General features: G+C 39.2%; 2 protein-coding genes across 2 annotated transcripts; both read left to right on the top strand.

Moving 5' to 3' along the window:
• The first annotated feature begins 437 nt into the window (after positions 1 to 437).
• spata4 (spermatogenesis associated 4) lies at positions 438 to 2,506 on the top strand. The gene is made up of 6 exons (XM_028416659.1): positions 438 to 649; positions 1,098 to 1,227; positions 1,355 to 1,473; positions 1,542 to 1,759; positions 1,917 to 2,027; positions 2,160 to 2,506. The coding sequence occupies exons 1-6, from the start codon at positions 549 to 551 to the stop codon at positions 2,264 to 2,266; spliced, it is 786 nt and encodes a 261-aa protein (XP_028272460.1). The 5' UTR covers positions 438 to 548; the 3' UTR covers positions 2,267 to 2,506.
• A 4,608-nt stretch (positions 2,507 to 7,114) lies between these two features.
• On the top strand, positions 7,115 to 21,205 carry gpm6aa (glycoprotein M6Aa). Its single transcript, XM_028416070.1, has 7 exons — positions 7,115 to 7,432; positions 16,463 to 16,655; positions 16,772 to 16,928; positions 17,586 to 17,739; positions 18,353 to 18,429; positions 19,292 to 19,357; positions 20,392 to 21,205. Exons 1-7 carry the CDS (start codon positions 7,396 to 7,398, stop codon positions 20,542 to 20,544), a joined length of 837 nt encoding a protein of 278 aa, XP_028271871.1. The 5' UTR covers positions 7,115 to 7,395; the 3' UTR covers positions 20,545 to 21,205.
• Positions 21,206 to 23,163: the final 1,958 nt, after the last annotated feature.

The following is a 23,163-nucleotide window of genomic DNA, read 5'->3' as shown; positions in this document are numbered from 1 at the left end:
AAACTCAAAAAGGCTTGTTTTTAATTGATGTTTGCTTCAGTGGTGAAGAAAAAGTTATTTCTGAGGTTTGATTACAGGTGTGGAGGCTGAAGAGTCCAAACATGGAAAATATGCATACATGAAGTAATAAATTTTCTCCTATGCTATGCTTCAATATTTCTATTGAATTATTTAATTCACGGTTACACTACATGGCCTGCAAATTTTTCTCACATCTTATATATTAATGTTCCTCTATTTGGTGATGTAGACAGTATGTAAGCATGATTTATAATCTTATAATGCAGGTATAACAAGTTATAAGAATATTTTATTTATGTATTTAAATGAAATAATCATGTATGCTGGTCTCATCCTCTAGAGGGCAGAAAACCTCCATCTCCGTGTGTGTGCTGCTACAGAATGAGCACAGGAAGAAGTCTTGTTGTCATGGAAACGTAAACAAAAACAAGCGGTCGTTGAACCGAGTGAATTATTTAGCACGATTAGCTTGTTATACAACGATATTAAATTATTTCTTTTGTGGGTTTCATTACGCTGAAAGCAACATGTGTTCTGCACTGTGTCCTAAAAAGTTAGGACTTTCAAGAGAAGTCGTCAAGTGGCTTCACAGCCTCAACCTGTCAGTTCATCCGAAGAATGTGCGCAGGTACTGAATTAGTGCTGGTAAGCTAGTGTCCAGAAACCATTAAGAAGAAAAAAAGTAAACGTATTGTTAAACCGATAATAAAGCCATTGAGCTTGAAAGCTAATACAATTGACTGACATAGCGAATCGAGCGCTAGCTAGCTGTGATCTGTTGCTAAGGAAAACTCGAAACGTAACTATTTAGCATTACCTAGTAATTTTATAACATGTTCATAATTACTACTTTCTTGCTTTAATTGAGCATTTTCCACCTAAATGTACACTGAGTGTGACGCCGTTTTTAACTCTAAATAGAACTACACAGAACACACATTTATACACGGATGACAAAACAAATAACACAATATCTATTCTAGTTTTACAAGCGATACAAGCTGAGCTTCCTTTAGTAAATTCCACTGGTAGAGTCTTATCTTACTTATCTTGCTATCCCTATTTTTCATTTACAGAGATTTTTCCAGTGGTTACCTTGTGGCAGAGATATGTTCTCAGTATTACCCCAAAGACTTTTTATTGCATTCATATAACAAAGGAGCATCACTTGCTGCCAAGCAGTGGAACTGGAGCCTGTTGGAGCGGGTAAATATCCAAAAATATAGCAAGTCCTTCAGTTGACCTGTAAATTAAATGCATGCGGTCAAGGTCTCATTGTGGGTGTGCAACCTGTACAGACAGTGCGGATCCTTAAATATATATGTTGTTACAGACTTTACAAAGGCAGAATCTCCAGTTAACAAAAAGGGCCATTGATGGAACAATCCACTGTAAGCCTGGAGCAGCTGAGCTGTTGGTGCAGGAACTTTACACCATTTTAACTAACCAGAGGTAAGGTCACTGCTTTACACTTGTATGTTGTGTTGTTCCATAACTTGATTTACAAATATTCTTCTCAGCATCAGTGAGCCATTGCAAGAGTCAGACTTCACTGACCAGGACTACCAGGATCTGCTGCCCACGTTGGCTCGCCCCACAGCCTCAAAGGCTATCAAGAACAATCTGACACTAACAGAGACTATGGCCATGCCTGATGTGAGCACAAACCAGAGGAAGGCTGAGCTCATTCTCTGCAGGCATCTGGAGCACAAAGCTGCAGAGAAGGTTCTCAACCCTGGTGAGTCATCGATGAATGATTCTTAATCCGAGCTTCAGATTTATTTACAATAATGACAACAGTTGTAAACACAAACTACATACATGACTACGATATTGTTTAGAAGCAACATTTCTGTTGTAACAGTTTAGGTCATTTTTTTTTTTGGTTTGTTCAGGACGTTTTAAAGTGAAAGCTCATCACAATCAGCCGACAGCCAAACAACACATTCCATCCAGCCAGCTTCATGAACACTTTGACAGCCCTGCCTCTGGAACCACCTCATCAAGTAAGCAACGAATCATAGGAGTGAAAATAATATAAAGTTATGGTTTTGTCGCTTCTTTCTTGTACACATATTATTTGCTTATGTAATTGTTGCACTTAACCCATCTATTTTGCATATGTTCTGCTATTCTAGAGTTGCTGTGCTCATCAACATGGAGTGGTGCCTCTGTTCCCTTTAAAGAGGTAAAAGTGCATCAGCCCACCAGACACTCACAGATGTCTGATGATTTGATGATTTGATAATTGCTACATCACTGTGTCATGTTTGTGTTATCGCCTGTCTCGTATTATTATGTTACGTTAAATGTAACTGTTCCAAAAACAGATGACGTCAATTCTTTCTGTGGTTTATGTAATTCTACAGAGCTCTTATCATCACGTTAGGCTGTGTGTATTTTAACCACTTGGTGGCAGCATAGAGTCATGAGCAGCATTATCCTAAATGCTCTTTGAGATTAAACTCCACTTGTGTTCCATTCACAAACCCAGGAAATAAATAAGTGGATACTGATGTGCCTTATTGATCATCTGTTCACCATGCTAATACTAATTCTTATGAATGGTCACATTTCTTTTGCCCTGCTCAACAACAGCTTTGCACTGGCCACCTTGCTGCTGGTAAAACCTGTACTTAAAGTTTAATATACTCACTGTGTTAAATTATAGCACTAATGACTGCAGATATTTCTGTGCTGACATACATTCTAATGTTCTCAATCCTTAGCAATAGTAAGAGGAGATTAACTTCCTTTTATGGTTTATTGGTTGATTAGATATGCTTAAAGCTAAATAAATGCATAATAAATTTAATGTTTATGTCATTTATATGTCTTTCCATCTGCTCAAAATGCAATAAACAAATGTACAAACTCTTATCTTTACTTCATTCATTTAGTGTTCGATTCCATTTTCTCAGCCTGGCCATCAATTAGTTATGTACTCAATAGGAATTACATACTACCACTAACGCCAGTGCCATTTTTAAGCATTTGTTGTACATATACAATTATGTATTAAACAATCTACTGTGGTAGCAGTTTAACTGAACAGAGCTGCAGACTTTATTGACTTTTCCTCTTAATGTGGTTTATAACCACTAATCAATTTCATTACTGATACATCCATCACACGGTTGCTTCAAAATTTCAAAATGCATTATGCAGTCTGTCTTTTTCTGTTTATTTTTGTGTTTATTTTTGTATTTATATTGGAACACACCATCAAGGATTTTCTGGTGCCAAACCCACTCAAGTTTCACTTGTACTGAGATCACTTGGTTGGTCCCAGAGCTTCGAGCTCTTATCGAATCTCACAGTACAGTACAATTGAGTTGTGAAGCTACTGAAAAACGGATGACAGGATGATAAGTGTTTCTGGCTGACTGCCTAGCTTCTCATGTGGTCTAAGAGCCTGGGCCCTCAATAGAAAGATAGGACAATGCTCTAATGACATGATCTCCACAGCCTCAACAGACTATGAGCTTGTAGATGGCTGTGAGATGTATTCCTGCCTAAGGAATACCCTAAACTGATAAATGTTGAAAAAATACATTGTACATTTGTATTAAATATTGTGTGAGATTTAATCTAACATCTGAACAAATCCACCAGTCAGTACAGTAATATATCTCATGGGCTCTGTAAGAGCAGCCCATCCTGTTTCCATGGCAGTCAATAGTTAGTAAAGCCTCTCTCCCTGCCTCCCTCAGTGGAGCTGAAAACCTGACCTCCTTAATCTTTCAGTGTCTTTTGATTTCCTCAGCTTGACTGGGCGTGAACACACATCAGCACTTAAGACTGTCGCCTGTTGATTTCTGCAGGCGCTGGGTGATGAGCATCAGACTTTGGATTTTCAATTCGCATTCAGCTGCATTGCTTTACACAGGAAAGAAAAAAAAAAGATGCAGATTGTAATATACAAAAAGAGAGTGATAGCCTATATATACTGTATATATGTAAAATAATAGATTTACTGTAGTGGATAGATTCCTTTTTATAATGCAAAATAAATGATGATGTAAGCACCCATAACGAGACGTGAGATGAGTCACTTTACATAAAAAGCACTAGCCAGGGTTACAGGGTGATATTTATATTTATTCTCCATCAACACGCCTCTCCTACTGAACAATATCTAAGGCATGGTTGCTATAGCAACAAGCAAGCCCATACTGGAGAGTGACCAGGATACATTAATAAGCTTACTGTGAGGTTCTTTGGCTCCTTCTGTTGGTCATGAGCAAAAGCAGTGGCTGTAGGATTTGAAGCTACATAAAAAGGATGCACTTATAGAACACGATTAACATGCACTCAAATTCACATACACTGCATCTGTGATGAGAATTGAAGATGTCATATAAATGATATTAGAGACCCAAAAATGCCCTAAGAAAGTGTTTCACCATCTGCTGATTTTTCCTATTAGCTTCATGGCACCCACAGTGTGAAGGAATCCCTAGGGCCGAGGGGATGCAAAAGGAGGAGGAGGAGGAGGAGTGGGGTCAACGCCCTGTTGGAAACACAGACGGCAGCACAGGGCAATATTGTAAGGGCTTTGTAACCAAAGGATTCCCCTAGAAAAAAAAAATCCCTCCCCCATTCCCCCCACAGCAAATCTCTCACCCCTATTAACAGAGCCATGGTAAGCTAGTGTGTGGCCATGTTATCCAGGTCAAGGGTGGGGCACACAGCAAAAGTCATGCACATCAGATTGCAATATGTATTCATGATCACTAAACAATTGCATATATTTGTTCTTTATAAACTGATATAGTACATACAATGCATCAGTCAGCAACAACCTGCTGGCTCCTGTTCATTTTCACAATCCTAGGAGACAAAAACTAATAAGGTTTATGGTTTTCTTTTAAACAGTAAAACAAATATTGGATTCAGCTGGTGTTGTCAGTAATAAGATTCTCATTTGGTAATAGATGATAATTATTACAAGAGAGCAGATGTAACTCTGCAGCCTGAAAAACAGAGGGGCTTATCATGGGTTGACAATGGAAAGTAATGTTGGAGGGTCTATTTCCTGGCATATGCAAGGATATAAACCAAGTCAATTTTTGAGATTTTGTTACATTTTAGAATACTCCGCTGCTGTCTGAGATTCTTGCTTAGGCTGGCGAGGACAGGATGGACTGTACATGTACAGCTTTGAACGAAATCCTAAAGTACTCACAATGGCAGTGATAATGTTCACCAAGATGACGGTGATGAAAAATTATGTAATCAATTCATCCTAAGGGTGACATGAATCTGTACACCAATTATCATCCAATAGTCACTGAGACATTTCACACATCTCACAATCATGTTGAAGGACAAGTCAGGGGATTGCTGGTTAAAGTGTTAGAGGCAGGGAAACAATGGTGGATGGTCTGATTACAGACATCGTCGTCCTTCATATCTGCTGCTTGTCAGTCAGTGTCCAAGTCGCTAATTAAATTATTAATTGAAGATGTTACATTAAGTAGTTAAACATTAATAAAGCGCTGCATTTTAACATCAATAAATCATTAAATTAATTTTGAAACATTAGCATAATTACCATAAACAGGACCATAATTCAGATCATCATGATTCTTTTCCTGATCACCGATGAAGAGTCTGACTGTTCAATGTTTCACAAACACATATTTCCATCATTCATTCATATTTTCAGTCGATTTCAATCTAAATGTTTCTCAGGACCCCTCCTCCTCTACGGCTTCCCCTCTCTCCACTGCAGCAGACGCTTAATTTCCCCACAGGGATCATTAAATTTTCATCTAATCTACCTGTCTAATAATACATCCATTCACCCATCTGTCCATACTGTCAAGTCAGATTGAATTCATACAGAACACTTCACAACAATTCCTCTACACATCCTGTACATCTACCAATAGACATGAGCTATTTTGAAGTGTGAGGCTGTTGGTATCTAGCGTTTCCCACTTGTCCCACATTATGCCTCTCTTTAAACAAATGTAATTCTTATTTTCCAGGAATATGTCTCACAATTTACTTCACAATACCACACAGACCACTTACAGCCTCAGTGTCTGCAAATTGAATACAAATGCAGTCTTGCCTTTCTTGTTAGTACCATAGATACCACAGTGAAAACAAGACAGAATCCAATATGATTAGTATTTAAAATGGAGTAGTTCAAGCATATATGTGATGTATAAGGGAAGAGAGGGCCAGGACTTATCCCCTTATGACATCATAAAAGGCTGGAAACCAGACTTTGAATGATGAAAAGAAAGGGGAAAAAAATAGGGGAGTGTTTTCTCATATTTTGTGGGTCTCTAGAGACACATCACTATTTAAAAATATAATTTTACTGCGTTGTTTGATGCATTTTTGTTATATATGGGACATTTAATTTAATATGGAATTTAGTTTGGCATTGTGTATAAATTATTTTACATTAAGATAAATTTACTGACAGCAGAATGTTTCCAAAAATATTAATTCTGGGATATAAAGCAGCAATCCATTGGCTTCCTGCCGTTTGGACCATGAGCTATAAAACCTCAATCCATGTTCCATCAGATAATCCTTCACTTTAAATCTTAAAATCACCAAAGGTGGAAAACAACTTGCCTCTGCAGTATCTATCTACACATGCAGAATCCAATAACACCTCCTTGGTGATTGTATAATTGAATCTGTATGACTAATAAGATTAAGAGAATCCCATTTTGAAATCAGATGTCCCCCCCTCCTCCCTTATTTAAGGAGCGGTTGAGTTAATGCAGTAGAGCCACTGCCGCGAGGCTAAGGGAGGGGGGGAAGGAGGGTGGGGGGGGGGGGGGGGGGAACAGGCTTAACCATTATGTCTAAGAGAGGGGGTTTTAGGATGGGCAAGGCAAGTATGTTGACCTGCAGTCGCGGACACACCTGTCTGGATGTAGCACAGTGGAAAGGTAGATCCCGACTCAGCCTGCACCCCAGTGCTGCTTTCAATGTTCCAATTCCAGATTTTCCACACAGCAGCCTTTTTCAGCTGCATACCCCTTTGTCACACATGCGCTTTCCTGCCGACCACAGAGACCACCCTCTGCTCAATCCAAACCCACCCCCTCCCCTTCTCCACCAGGGACTAAGGAGGTTTTCAGCACTTGCCACGGCAGCTTGCAATGGACAGTACCACAAAGACTCAGTGATTCCTTGCATTGCTCAGTCACTTGACAGAAACCACAGCTGACAGGCAATCCCAGCATCCAGTAGGGATATAGAGAGTGGGAAAGAAAGAAAGACAGACAGACAGAAGAAGTGCTTTGTGGATTACTCCTAAAATAAATAAGGGTTTTAACCTGAAACCCAAAAGGGGCTTTTTTTCTTATATCTAGGTGCTCTAAAAACAGAATCAACACAATGGAAGAGGACATGGATGAGGGGCAGACCCAAAAAGGTAAGAAAATATTTCTTTGCACGTTGCTTCATTTTTAGGTAAATCAGTGTGTCAGTGGCGTCTCTGCACAGACAATTGCACAAATGTTACCCCGTTCCCTCGTTGAAAAGGGGAGCAGCTGTTTGTGGTAATTCCTTTGTCCATTGAGTATCAGCACTCCAGTGAAAAGTGCACGTCTGTATGTGCTGTTTGGGTAGTCAGAGGGGTGTGAACCGCTCCGGCGAGGGCTGAACCGCCTTTGTTTGCTTGATAAGGCTTTCATGCTTGTCGTGATGGCTGAGACACAAACATGAAGAGTGGAGAACCAAACTGAGCTTCGACACTCATTAATCCATCAGTTCTCAGGTTCTGCCTTTTGTGTACAAATACCCAGACGTTGTATCTTACAGCAGAGCTTTGCAACATTCATTGTATGCAGGAGCAGGTTTTTCTTTTTCTTTTTCTTTTTATTGCTATGTGAAAAGTGCTATTTATACTTTACACCCCCACCAGTTTTCTGCTCTACATGAATGATTTAGTATATGTTTGGTACTCTCTTCTTCATAGGAGGATTGCAACATCTGAAGAAATCCTTAAATGACACTTGAACAAAGGGTGGGCGATGCTCTTGTCATAAGAACACCTTTGTTTCTGCCTCCCTTGTCTCCCACCCTTTCAGATTTACTTCATGTGACAGACATGGCTTCGCATGTTTGTGTTTTTTTTTCCCCCCTCCTCAGTGTCTCTCCTCCCTGTGAACTATAGCATTGCCCACAGTTGCACACATGAACTGAAACCGTTGCCATGACACTGGCCAAGTGTAGTCATTATCCTACTCTCTTCTCTTAACTCACTTCTGCTGATGACATTTCAGTAACACAGAAATAGTTCACTGTGTCTGCAAGAGTGGGAGGGTTGAAGACAAAAGGAGGAGTCGAGGTAGACTGAGAAATTACATTTGTGTTTCCTTATACAACTATAAGGAAACAGCAGGAGGCTTGGGAGAATACAGGAACCATAATCATAGGGAAGGAACAGTTCTGAACTACATGATTTGATACAGGGCTGGAAGCTATGCAGGTTTTATTTGAATACCTCTTGATGCCATAAGAAGGTGTGCACACAGGCACTGACTAGTTACACAAATGCTCAACCAGATGAGAGATGCAGCCATGCATTTCTGCACAATGTCAAGACTTTGTAGTTCCTTTGTGTACAGCTAATTACTCTAGCAATTTTTTAGGATATCTAGAAATGGTGTGATTGATTTTCTGTTTCACTTGTTTGATGTTGGAAAGGATGCCTTGGAGTATATCACTGGAGGAGGAAGCAACACACAGAAAATGGTCTCCATTCCAAAAAAAATGAAACTAAATTTAAAAGCAACCTGTTACCACAGAGGCTGGCATACCCATGCTCACTGTTGTGTGGCTGCCATGGTGACATGCCAATATGAGTCACTGCCTAAGAGACAACACAAGCATAATAAGACATTTGATTTCTTCCAACAACATCTTTTATGCTTTGTTAACTATATTTAAACCATAACTCCTTAGCTGTTGTTTATTTTTTCCACAACTACATTAGATGATGCCACAACAGTTACAGCTGATTGTCACAGACAAGCATGACACAAGTATGCATAATAAAGTGTTCGCATCAGGCTGGCTAAATGTGAATGCTTGTGAGTGAAATGTGTGACATCAGTCATTTAAAGGAATGTTCCCATTTATTCATACACTCCACTAAGTTCATGTTTCTGCAGATTTACTGGTTGATCAAGCATAACAGTATAAAACAGACAGGCTTGGTCACCTAACTTGGTTCATCACATGATTGACTTGACAGCTCCTAACTGGTTGTTGAACACAACAGATGACTGGAATGATAGCTCTGATGAGGCAAAATGAACATTGAAGGCACCCCGTCAAATTTTGTTGCATCTCACTTTGATGTCATGGCTAACATTCTGTAAAAATCTGTAATCGCTTGTAAGAATCTTTGCATTGTTCACATCATTGCAGAAGAAATGGATTGTTGTCAGTCCTAGCTCTAAATGCAGTGATGGAAATATGACATGGACATGGTCATTTTCCAGCACAATGCCATGGCATATGCTAAATATGTCTCTGACCTCCATGCTGGGTTCAACTGTTTGCCAAATCTGTTTTTCAAGCAAAAGACATACTAAAGACAGGTGGGACTGAAAAAATGATTTTTTTTGTAGAATATAAGCCCATGTTTAAAAAAATCTTTTGGGTGTGAATAGGAATAATGTGTGTTCATGACAATCTATAAACCTTTTCCTTATATAAAATTATCAATTAAACCTTGCTGATAAAAAAACATATTGTAGTCATCATCCAAGCTGACAACAAACTGTAAATAAATAGGTACTTCCACCTCTGATGGCTGCAGGTGTCATCAAGTGCACTCACAGCACGCTAATGCCCTTCTGTCTTCCTTTTGTGAGGCTGCAAATCTCAGATTATGAGTCAGATGCACCAGGTGGGCACTGCTCACTTCAGCTGCTAGCCAAATGTAGCAGTGCACTCTGTGTACCAAAGTGACCATCAGCAGCAGGGAGGAACCCACCACCCTGCAGCTACAACAAGCAGGTTTCCACTAATGTGAACACAGGGCTGAAATGATTTTCAGAGGAGGTTCAGCAAATGAACATATGATGTGTAAAACAGTAATAGCAAACAGCCTCCTGGAGATAATTCACACTTGGTGTGTTAATTGTTGCTGAATGGAAAAACTGAGAAAGGCACACCTGTTAGCGTTTCCCGAGCCAAGAATCTGCTCTGCAAGGCACTGCTTGTCCTTCTGTTTGATCAGTTTGATCAGGCTACTAACCTGGCAGCTTACAGCATGCTGACAATCATTGATATTCTTGCACGTCAACAATCCTAAAATTTTCTGTCCAATGACATGAATGCACAATATGCAACTGTAAGTTTGTTGTATTTTTTTAATGGTTCACTGAGTCTTGTGAACTTTAAAGTTACAACGAGTACTGGAAATGTCACATTAGCATTGAGGTTAAGGCATTTTGAATACAGAGGAGGTATGTAGAATTTTATCGGACTATATATGTTGCTAACTCAATTAGTATAGCCATAATATAATTCCAAGTAACAGTGCAGTAGAACTGGCCATACAGTACAAAACCTTTCTATCGCCCCCCCCTGCTCTCACATTGTTTGAACTCTAACCTGCCCCAGCTGAGAAGAAGTCAGGGGAGTTCCACCAATTGTTCTTCTGGCATTTACGGACTACTACTGGAAATCATCTGAGGATTTTCTTATTGTTCCTGAAAGAATGACTGCTGAGTAGTCTTTTTAAGATATGGGTTAACAGGTGTTCAAATTATAATTATGTACATTTGGAAAGAGTCACACCAGCTCTTTGCAATCTGTTAACTTGAAAGAGAATTTTGTCAGCAAAGCGTGTTGCAAGATGTAGTAAAACTAATTAAGCTAAAACTAAAAACAGGCCAGTCATGTATTGTTTTGTGTTTTGTGATTTGTGTATTTCAGGGTATTGTCTGCTTATAATAGTAGCAATGAAGAGATTTACGCTAATTTTACCACGGACAAGGGAAGTGCTGCATGGTTAAAATGCTGAAATTGAGAGTAAAACAGCACTTGTCCATTCTGCAGAGTTTTTGACATTTCCCCCTCAGTCCCTGTAGTGAACTTGGCACAGACAAAAGACACATCACTGCTCTGCTGTCACACAAGTCATGTTGAGGCTCCTCCATCTCTGAGTGATAAAGAGAGGAAATCAGTAGTTGAGCTTTTGGACCTGACCTGTAACGTCCTTTTTGCCCTGAGGGGTTATGTGTGTAATGCGTCTCATTCACTATTGTCCCACTGAATTTGTTGACATACAGTAAGTGGGTCACGGCTCTGAAGTACTCGGTCTATTCTCAGATTTTGCGCTGCGGTTGACATGGCAACCATACTGGTTGATTAAACATGCGCAGAGGAGATGGGGGCATGCAGAAGCTGAAAAAAAAACCTGCTCACCGGGGGGTGGGGTGGGAGGGGGCGGCGGCATTAAATGGAACAAGGAAAGCAACGAGACATCCATAGGCCCATTACCCTCAGACTGACACAGATGCACCATCCCCCCTCTGAGATAACCCTCTCTGTGAACTGGCAAATTGTGACCCCCGCCTCCACGCAAAACTCCTGTGTAACAAGGAAATAATAACTGTAAGCCGTATGCACAAAAATTACCTCTTATTGGATGTCAATGGGCGCTAGACATAAATGAAATTATCTCTCTCATTCTCATTTAATGCATTTTGCTCATTTCCTTCTTTAAAACTTCATCGTTATTTTCTCTGAGCAGAAACTGCCTTTCTGTTAAAAACAAAATAGGGATGCATGATCAGTCAACAGCAAAGATCATCTTTAAATAGCAAACAATTATTCGTTTTTCAACCAAACTTGTGCTAATTGTGAAGTGAAAATGTTGTTAAAGTCAGGGTAGAAAGCACTTTTACAATTTTTTTTACAATTGTACATGTATTTACTGACACATCTACAGGAGGGTGCATAGTTATGTTTATAAAACTGTTTTCTCACATAAACAGCACAATAGGTTGATTGTCACATGACTACAAAGACGACATGTGGTCAAGTGCTTGCTGGATCTCCAGAGTTAAAAAAGCGGGCATGGTGCTATGGTACAGGGCAATAATGGTCAACAAAAGTCTACAAATTCGGGAAGCATAAGAGCTCATATCTAGATGCGTCAGGACTTTGCTTTTGTACTTTCAGTAAGGTTTAGGCATTAGAACAACTTGGTTCAGTTTAGCAAAGTAGTTCTGGTGAGGATAGGTAAGTCATTTCAATTGCCTCAAAAATCAGCTTCTAGGGTCTGTATATAAAAGTGTGCAATTAAAAAAAAATTATAAAAACGGTTCATGTAAATCTGGGGGATTTGTTCTTGAAACCATTAGCTATGCTAAATTGAATTCTTATTGAGGCTCTTGTTTGACTGAATGAGACAAAATTGTAAGCATTTCATTTCATCATCAGTAAAGTCAAAATGTTGTAACAATGATGGTAACACTATTATCGTATAAGAACAAAAAAAATAGGCACGAAGAGGGTGCAAGTCCTTCATAAATGAACCTCTGCTATCCCTGTGATGTCAGAGCCACGTTATCTTTGAAGGATGTCATTTAGCCCTAAGTGTTATTTAAGGAAAAGCTCCTCATGCCTCATGTGAAAGTTGACTGGGTCAGTGAGACCTGGGAGTGTGTGTTGTGTTTGTGTGTGTCCCTCTTGCCTGTCGGATATGACACTGACAGATGGAGGAGAAGTAGGAGGTGGGAGGGGCCTTAGAGGGGGGTCATCCTTTCTCTTTGTATTAGGGAGACGCCTTCTGTTGATTGGACTAGTGTTTGGGGTCACGTAGGCTTTGGCTTTTTTTTTGCTTTTTTTTTTCAAATAAAAAAAGGCTTTGTTAGGTGAAGGATAAATTATTTAGGACCCTACCATCTTGTGAAATCCAATTGCTTTGTTCAAAATTGAATAAATTTAAATCTCCTCAGATTTTCAATTTTAGCCTGTGGAATGTATTTAGGACTTGCTGGGAAGAAAATATGCTTTTTGACATACAGATCATGCAATTGTGTATTATGTCGAAAGGAAAATTAAAATTCAGATTCATCCTTTTGGGATTAAAAAATTCTAAAATATGGCTTTTTTATTAAATTAAAATATTTGCCTATAAACTAGACTAGACAAACACAAAGTACGAACATTTGAAAGTTATTTATCACTTAATTTCAATCAGCTTAGTTACACCAAAAAATCCCAACTTTTCTGCCAGTGGGCAGAAACAGGTAGCACTATGCCCAGCAGGATCAATTCAAATACTCGCAACTACTCATCAAGAGAGGAAGGATCTTTTTATTTTTATCACAGGTGACGCTGGGCTAAGCAGAAAGCATGAATAATGAATGTGAGAGGCTTGTGTGCTGCTGCACTGTGCCACTTCTAAATTATGGATCAAGCATTCAGTAGCTCCAGGAGTCAGAGCACACCACAGCTTGCCATTTTTTTCCACCAGCTAAATGCTGTAGTCACTTGAAATCAAATAAAAGTTACAGAGAAAAAAATGAAAGGTAGAGAGGGAAGTTTGATTTAATGCATCGGTAATAGAGAGGAACTATTGATATCTGAAAATCTGTCATTACATTACAAAAATATGAATACCTTCAGATATGAAACAGCTCATAAAAAGACAGTCTCATTCTTTCTCACTGTGATGTTGTAAGACTTACATTACAGTAATTTTAATCTGCATTTGACATGGTCATTTAATCTTGGCCTCTTTACTGAGTCTGAGGAGTTCCCCTTCCACAAAACGAAGCGGAGACAATCAATAAAAACATCACTCTTGTTACATCCTCTCAGTATTGCTCTCATCCAACTCTGTGACTTCATCTTTAACTGTTTCCATGGAAACAACACTTCCTTTCAGTCAAGTCACGTAGACTACATTATTTTTTTGAGGCTCACAATACTAACTAGTAGCCACTTCTGTTATCAAATGTTTCTTTTGATTTTTCTAATTTTGATTGCAGCTGTGTGTGCAGAATTGTACATAATTTAAAGGCAACAAACCTTATTAAGGCCATGGCATACATCATTTATATTACCACTTTCATGTTAAGCACCAGCACCACACTGTTACAGCACCAAATCTCACCAGTATGTCTCGAGAAGTGGCAGTATGATTTTGTCCAGCAATCAAAGGAAAAAGGAACTCTGCAGGAACGTGTTATTTTATGAAATCCACATATTTACTTGTCTGTGGACAATCGATTTTTTACTCCTGCATAAACAGGCAAACTGACCTGAAAGCTATGAAGGGTAAATGCCTCTCTCACTTTCTCTCACACGCTCATCTTGTCAGTAAACACCATTACATCAATAAAGCTTGTCAATGCCTGCTTCCTGAAACGATAAGGCAGCTGGAGATAATGAGTCTGAGGGAAGAGCTGTCGACAGAATCACTTTCTCTCTTAGAGGATATTCAAACCAAAAACAGAAATTGCAGTTCATTGTTTAGAGGGGTTTTGTTTTATGAACTCGCGGCATGAATGAGACAATGTGATACTATCTAATGAGAAAGATCTGTGATTGTGGAGACATGTCACACATCAAAACACTGCACAATGGTTTGAAATACTCTCGATTTCTCTTGACTGCATTATTCAGTTTTTAAAAAAAAAAAGATAATAAAATTTAATGTGACTTAAATGGGAGCTCTTCTGCAGCGAGGCTGAGTTTAGTTAAGTGGGTGCACCTAACTGTATTAAAAAGGTGCTTTTTCTTTTGAGCATGACACTATTTTGTCACAGCAAAATAGAACAGGCAGCATTTATTTTACTCACTGCATGTTGTGGGAGTTCCATAAACTGAGGTGTGAAGTGGGATGAAACCACCTGGGAGTGACGTTCAGGTGGTACTGTAAGTACTTGATAGCATGAAAGGCACCAAAGGTGAGGGGGTCCCTAAATGTGATGTCTCTTCTCAGGTGGGCCGGTGGGAGTTTTGGAGAAATACCAGCGCAGTGATGATATAAGAATGCTGCAAAAAAGATGACATCACAGTCTCACTAGCCAGCTCAGGAGGGGAATCTCCAGTTTGACATAAAAACAGTGTTCAGTCTGGTATCTGTCAAAGACAAAAGAATCCCATCAATCAAGTGATGTACATCCACTTTGTTGGGCATAATTCAAACTGACAGAAGCTTGTCAAAAGGTAATGATAACCGCAGCTGACATGGATGGATTGCAAAGCTGCACATGTTATTGGGAAATATCCTCCATTCCCATAAATAAAGTAGAGAAGGCTGAACAGACACTGTAGCGCTGGATTACATCAGCGAGGATGTAGATAATCAAGGCAAGCCTGGGCGAGGGTCGGGGCTGCACCAAACGTCTGAGTGCTCAGCACAGCCCAGCAGGCGGACCAGCTACTTGGTATTCTGCTCATGTCTGGATCAGAGTCAGAAGCAGAGAGTTGAGGAGGAGGGATATTGCTCTGACTCCAGCTTTGTAACGCAAGTGAAGAAAGAGAGACATAAAGAATGGTGCTGAAAACATCCCAATATCTTTTCATCAGTTATACAACTCAGAATGGCAACCGATGGCACATACACACATACACGCTCTTTTCAAAACCCGGACAGCGGCGTGAATGCAGATGAATTTAATCATGGCCCTGATCGTTTTCGTTATGCATAATTTGGTAGCAGTTCTTCATTCGATACTGGTCTAGATGAGGAATCATCAAATGACTTCCTGTTTCGTGACAAATGTGTCTGCGTTTGTAATATATACTGCAATGCACTTCAAGGCTGTATTTGTTCTATACAGGAAATAAACTACCCCTCTGTTGTTGTTACTCTGAGAAATGACTTAGTCAGTGTCCCAAAAACACACACATACACAAGAGGGAGACTCATAAATCTAAGCAATTCAAATACGCGAATATTTACAGACTCAGCTTCTCTGTGGGCAATATGTAGGACGGAAGATTGAAGTTGGACCCAAGCAGCGATTAGTCACCTTAAGAGCCCCCTGGGACACAGAACCAAAGCAGGGCAAAGAAGAATGGGGTTAAAGTTAAAGATCACTATGTAAAGCTCAGGCTGAAATAAATGTCAGCATCCTCTGTGGGGCGGAACATCTGACAGAACAAATACACTGCTGCATCTGAAATACAGAGCAAATACGTAGGCAGTGCATTTTGTGGTTTTGACAACTGCATGTCAAAAACCATGCATAAAGTAATCAGGTATAACTAGTCAAGCTGTATTAGGCTCCACCATGCACACTTCCCAAGTGTGGTTTGAAAGTGCCCACTCTCAAAGAGTAAACAGTACAGTGTACACAATGCAAATGCATATTCCCATTGGCAACAGTTTGTTGACTAATTCCTCTAAGTATGTGCTTCACCTTTTAATTAGTTTATCTGTATTTATAGAGTAATTTGTTGATCTCTGTGTGTTTTTTAGGATGCCTTGAATGCTGCATCAAATGTCTGGGTGGGATTCCATACCCATCCCTCATAGCCACCATCTTGCTGTATGCGGGCGTTGCACTGTTCTGCGGCTGCGGACATGAAGCCCTGTCTGGCACCGTCACCATCCTTCAGAACTACTTTGAGTTGGTGAGGAGCCCTGTGGATGCACTGGATGTCTTCACCATGTGAGTAGGAATGGTTCAAACAAAGTTTAGCATCTCTTATAGACAAACATTTCTAAAATGAAGTGCAGCGCCAGGTGGTTGTGAATGTTCACAGTGATTCACTGTTCATTCTGCAGGATTGACATTATCAAGTATGTGATCTACGGAATTGCTTCAGCTTTCTTCGTCTATGGCATCCTCCTGATGGTGGAGGGATTCTTCACCAGTGGCGCCATTAAGGATCTTTATGGAGACTTCAAGATCACCACCTGCGGACGCTGTGTCAGCGCTTGGGTAGGGTCATTAACTAATGTAAAATCCAGCCTAGATTTGGTCAGATTATATAAACTTGTCCAGTATTACCTTTTATATATACATAAGCCACCAATGCTGGACTTTTCTCAAATCAATTGTTTAGCGCAGCTAAAGCTAATGTCAGGTCATTTCCATTCTTACGTGTGTCCTTATTTAACAGTAAGTAGGGCAGAATTCTATTTTGACCTGAAGTATAGAAACAGAAGGTAGAACATATTTTCTATGCTTCTTATCCCTTTCTTATTATCTTATACAATAAATTCCAAACACCACAAGTGAAGTGCTGTGCAAAATATCAGGTGAAATAAATGGTATTATACTGCCATTATGACAATACAAAATTAGAAGCACTCCGATATGGAGCAAGTCACAGAGGCAATCATAGCAGAATGGTGATATAAAAGCTCATTGAATCAAAAGCTCCACAGGAAGAGGGAGAGAGAGAGAGAGAGAGAGAGAATATGAGCAATGCTATAGTATGTGTAGAATCAGAAATGTAAAGCTAAAAAAAAGCAGGCAGCTACATGAAAGTGGACAACACTATAAAGGATTCCAGGGACACACCAGCAAGTCTAGTAGTATTAAAACGACATAGAAAACAGAAGTTTTAACAGTTGTCATCTGTTCCCCTTTCAGTTCATCATGCTGACATACATCTTCATGCTGGCTTGGCTTGGAGTGACTGCTTTTACCTCCCTCCCCGTCTTTATATATTTCAACATCTGGAATATCTGCCAAAATGTTACTGTGTTGGAAGGAGCTTCACTCTGCCTGGACCCACGCCAGTACGGTACGGGTGATATCCTCCATTTCCTTATCTCCTTTCTAGAGTGAGTCCTCTGACACATTGAACAATGTGAACTAAATCTTTTCTAATTCACCTAACCTAGTTTGTTTCTGCAACATCTCTTAAATGGCAAATTTTAGGCCATAGACTACTAAGGATGAGTAAATACATGTATTAGCGTACAGCAGACAAACTAAATAATCTGTGATAACTTTCAAATGAGATTAGTTTTTTGGGGTTATGCATATGAAGATTCCCAACACTCTGAAGGTGATCATACCCTATTTGCAAAATCACAATATATTAAACCCAGTGTTTCTTCCCAAATGACTTTAATGATCCAGAATAACATTATGTTAAGCTAGGATGAAGGTCCATCATATCAGCAGCTTATACACCCGGCTCATTATTTTCAATTAGTGCCACCTCTTTCAGTCCATTAGCCAGCGGCAGTCACTGATACTGCCTCTGTGTCAACAATCATTTACACTGCCACCATGACATTAAAGGCCTTATGTTGTCTGTGTGCTATGTATATAGTAAAACTGAATTATAATGGCCTATTGGTGTGAGCCCGTTGTCACTTTGTGCCATGCATGATTTATTTCCATTTCAGGTATTGTGCCAATTGCTGAGGCGAAGACTATGTGCGCTGGAACAGAGAAATTCTACAAGATGTGCGAATCTACTGAGGTATGGTAAAAGTTACATTAAACAATGGTAAAAATTACATACATAAACACACAAACAAAACAAACACCACTAAATAACTGCCCCATGTGCCCTTGCACTTACTCGTCCTGGGTAAAAACCTCTTGACCTTGGTTTGACGACCAACATTTTAGAGCTTCTGGTGTGGCCAGCAAATAACAATATAGCCAATGGATATCTGGGCTAAGACATGTTTGACAGTCAAAGTAGCATCTTGAAATCTTGAGGTGTTCGGGATGTCTGAACAGGTAAAACCACTAAAACGGTTTACTTTAAAGCATCTTGTTGACTAATGTGATGTTAAAACTTGTTGCCATTAAAGTACATGGCATTTTGCCTTTTCTGCACTCTAATTTGCTACTAGCAAAATCCGTTCCAGTATCATTGCTCATTACTCCAGACTCCAAATGGAAACCAGAAAATGTGCTGTACCAAAGTCTTGTCTTGCCTATAGATTTTGCATATGTATAACCTCTCCATAAGATAATATATAATATAGGAATAATCATCATTGTCAATAAGAATATTTATTTATTACCATATTTAATGACTGTCATGGACTAGTAATACTTCAGGGTGCACATTCAACTGGTCACTTTGGGTTTTTGTAATGTAAAGCAAGGAGACTTGGAACTGACATATTTATGACAAGAGTATGACTTTAAATGGAAAAGTATTTCTTTTCTTAGAAAACTGATGATATGAGGCTTATTATCTAGATTAAAGCATTATTTAAAAATTCATATGCATGCACTTATAAATATAGAGCTTATTATTTACACATTGTTTTCCACTTTTGTCTGATAAGCAATTTGGACTAATATGTGCTATTTTTTTCATACAGCTGGATATGACATTCCACCTGTTCATCTGTGCCCTCGCTGGAGCAGGTGCTGCTGTTATTGCAATGGTGAGACAACATTAACACAACAGAAACATCACTCAACGCCTCTGTAATAACATTATGAGACACCACAAACAAAGGCTGGTTCAAGTATTAAAACTCATTCTCTGTCTGAATAGTGGATTATGTTTAGGTGTTGGCAAAAAAAAAGAAAAGAACAGAAAAACACTGCAGTTGTAAGAAAAGGCTTTTGAAAATTGAGGTAACAGACACTTGCTGCATTTTGTTGTGGCTGGCTCTTTTTGCCTGGAAGAGAATAGCTGTAAAAAAAAGGAGAGAAGGCATTTTGGCGCAGTGAAAAAGACAGGGTTTGTCTCCCCCTCCCTTCTTTCGCAGGCACCAGGCATGTCATGCTGTTGTCATGGAAACAGGGAGAAGAAAGGCTGAGAGATTGTTGCAAACATCACTCAGTAATTTGTGAGAAGCCATTTTCTGAGAAGTGTTTGCTAGTCAGGGATGATGCTGCAAATTGTGGCCTGATACTTTTTGCACATTTTTGTTTTTCTTTTCCAGTGGCTGGCTGTGAAAATAATTACAACAGACACACTGACTGATGTAGCCACAAAGTTAATCTGTGTCAAGTGTTCTAATAATACACTGAAGCAAAAAAGAGCTAATGATGCATTTAGATGCATAAAAAATGCAAAATATTTCCCCTGTCTCTCTACCTTTCAGGACAAAGAGGAGTACAGCTGTAAACCTGTCATTCCTTCTGAAAGGAGAAGTTGTGTTACACCAATCATTAAAGCACAATACATTCATTATAACCTGAGCTGCCATGGTAACACATGTCTATACTTGGCATTATGCTGCCACCTACTGGACCATTGGAAATGTGCTTAATTAAAGGGGCCATTACACAAAAGATTTGTAACATTTATTAGAAGAAATATAAAACATTTAAATTGATAATACATATACTTTCAAATGTAGTACTGGAATATCGCTCAAAGTATTTTTGATTTTGGTCCTAAAAGAACAAAAATAAATACTAAAATACTAATAAATATGTATCTCATATGCCATAATTTCCCCCACAGATCCACTACTTGATGGTGCTTTCTGCTAACTGGGCCTACGTGAAGGACGCCTGCAGGATGCAGAAGTACGAGGACATCAAGTCAAAGGAGGAGCAGGAGCTCCACGACATCCACTCCACTCGCTCCAAGGAGCGTCTCAACGCCTACACATAAAGTCCAGCATGAGGCCTGGCCCTGCCACTCCGGCCTCTCTCCCTCTCTCTCTCCTCTTGCTTTCTATCTGTCTCTATCTACCATCCCCTCCCGAGGGGGGGCGGATGGCGCCTAGGGCCCTCGCCACTGCTGATGTCACTGGTGCGTCATATGACAATGTGGTCTGGGGGGTGGATGCATTATGCAAACCTCCTCAGTCACAAACAGCATTTCAGATGAAAAAAAAAGCCCCTTTACCTCTCTCATGGATGGTGTTATGATTATTATCATTATGGCAGTTGTATTATTCTTAAATAAGAATTGTTTAGTGCTGAAAGTAGTTTTAGTGTAGTATGTAGAATCAGAAGTAGCAGTAGTATTTCTGCTTTTTTTTTTTTACTTTAAATAATTTGTGCATAATTGTTTTATTTTTCTTAAATTTTATTTGATACTAAGTGTCAGTTTGCGCTCATGCATAATTTATTTTTTGCTGATTTCTGAGGGGGTCAACAGGGGCTTCAAAGGTTTTTCAAGCACATTTCTCATGTCGTGTGTCTGGGGATTTCATGTTCAAGAACTATGTACTGTATGTGAATGGGTGGTTCGTTTTGAAAAGTGTTTCAAATCTCACAACACAACAATGAAGTATTGTAAGCCTTCGCCATACCAGTATTCCCAGGGATGAAAAACCACTTTCACTATGAAAGCAATCAAATACAACAATACAACAGCAAGACAACACAGCGATAAATACCAAATCAGAGTAAAACAAGTAATAGATGCTAGATGTGCCAAGCCTGTTAAGCAGGTAACACTGACTATGATAGATTTCTGAGATGGGATTATCCAATTAAAGATAAATTGTGGGTTATTTTATGATAATATTGCCACCTAAAATGTATTCTAGGACTGTGAATCACAAGCCACAAAAGCACATGCGAACATTCTTTCATAATTGCTCTTTGTTAATTTCTTAAAAGTGGAACTTTATAAATACTGCAGAACCCTGTGCTGTATATACAGATACATACTATATGTTCAGCGCTGACATTTAATGGAAGTCATGTGAGAATTAGTTCAATCTGCCTCTTTCAGTCTCAACAGGAAAGACAATAAAGCATTGTTGGTGTATTTGCACTCCTTGGTGGATTAATCAGATGTGGGAAAGGTGTGTGTCACAGTAATTTCATTCATGGCAGTATTTCTTACACATCCGGACGCCCTACAACCACACAGGGTGGCCTGTCGGTTCATTGCCTGGCAATCTTTTTTTTTCCTCAAAGCTAGTTTCATGCACTTATTTGACCATTTCTGTGCTCTCTCTCTCTTGCTCTCTCTCTCTCTCTCTCTCTCTCTTTCTTTCTAGATGTAAGCGCATTGGTGTTCAACTCAAAGTTGGATAACTGTACTGTTAGTAAAGACTGTGAATTTAGATGTTTTTCGTGGCATGGACATGCATTAATAGTCTTATTGACTCAAAAGTTGCTTTATTTCAATTTTTTATTTTTACACTTCTGACCGTCTTGCTGGATCAACCCTTTGTTTATATGTGCAGTACTAAACCTCCCACGCTTACCGCATTATGCTACTGATAGTAGAGACTGTAGTCTTTGAGTTGTGTCTATTTAGTTTGTGATGAGGTTTCAACTTCAGATGTCTTAAAGCTAATACTTGTACCAACATTGCTTACTCTGTAATGATCTAAAAAAAAAAAAGAAAAAAAAAGCTTTCAGCTTTCTCCTCGTACTAGTCTTTTGTACTTTCACTACAGATGCTTAGTAGCAAGCTTTAAATCAAATTGGTTTTGTACATTCATGTGCCAACAGCTTGAAGTGGCTTATTTGACCTGTATGATCAAATTTGCTTGCATAAATAAAATTCACTTGTGTACTTGTTAATAAAGGGCTCCTGAGTCCATTTTGTTTGTCATTTCTGGTTCTTAGAGACTCATGAGAAGTAACTGCCTCACACCACTAGATGTCTCCCTTTCTTCTAAGTGATTCCAAATAACTGAATTATCTACACATATCAGGGCACTGTATATTAGTGATAATCTATGATAACGTCCACATAGATAACAATAAACTCTATAGATAATTATACTAGGTGTGCATTTTATTATAATAGGGGCTTATAAAAGGGACCTTTTCACCAGTATCATGCTGATCAGTTTCATGTTGTTTACATAAAAATAACACACATTTTGTAGACAAGACTATTGACAATAAATTCTGACCAAAACACAAATATTAAAACTAAAGTCAAGACGTGGAGTATTGTTTGTAAAAATATGAAGTTTACATTTTCATTTGAGCTTAAAAATGGTGCGATACCTAAAAAATTCACGCCTGTTAAGTGGGTTATGTTTCAACATAATGCATTGTAACAGCAAAGTATTAACGGTCAAGCCAACCCTTTCAAACGAGACCTCTAGTAAATACTGTCCAGAAAATATGAAAGGTCTACACTACAGAATCTGTCATCAGCAGGCAGGTTGAGTTTGGCCCCCTGCTCGAAGCCACTGATCCCACCAGTCAGCTAATAAATCATATTCAGGATTACATTTTGCACCCTGGTGCCAGACAGAGCTCCCTTTGCACATCTTAAATATGGCCTCCGGCTCAATAATACATTTACATT

This window comes from Parambassis ranga, chromosome 10 (assembly GCF_900634625.1).
Source record: "Parambassis ranga chromosome 10, fParRan2.1, whole genome shotgun sequence".
NCBI lineage: Eukaryota > Metazoa > Chordata > Actinopteri > Ambassidae > Parambassis > Parambassis ranga.
This window is presented reverse-complemented; position numbering and strand designations above follow the sequence as displayed.

Coding starts and splice junctions, on each gene's coding strand:
- gpm6aa (XM_028416070.1), top strand. CDS start 7,396: ATGGAAGAGGACATGGATGAGGGGCAGACCCAAAAAG. Junction 17,740..18,352: donor CCTGGACCCACGCCAGTACG/GTACGGGTGATA, acceptor TTTCCATTTCAG/GTATTGTGCCAATTGCTGAG. Junction 19,358..20,391: donor GTGCTGCTGTTATTGCAATG/GTGAGACAACAT, acceptor TTTCCCCCACAG/ATCCACTACTTGATGGTGCT.
- spata4 (XM_028416659.1), top strand. CDS start 549: ATGTGTTCTGCACTGTGTCCTAAAAAGTTAGGACTTTCAAGAGAAGTC. Junction 650..1,097: donor CATCCGAAGAATGTGCGCAG/GTACTGAATTAG, acceptor TTTCATTTACAG/AGATTTTTCCAGTGGTTACC. Junction 1,760..1,916: donor AGAGAAGGTTCTCAACCCTG/GTGAGTCATCGA, acceptor TGGTTTGTTCAG/GACGTTTTAAAGTGAAAGCT.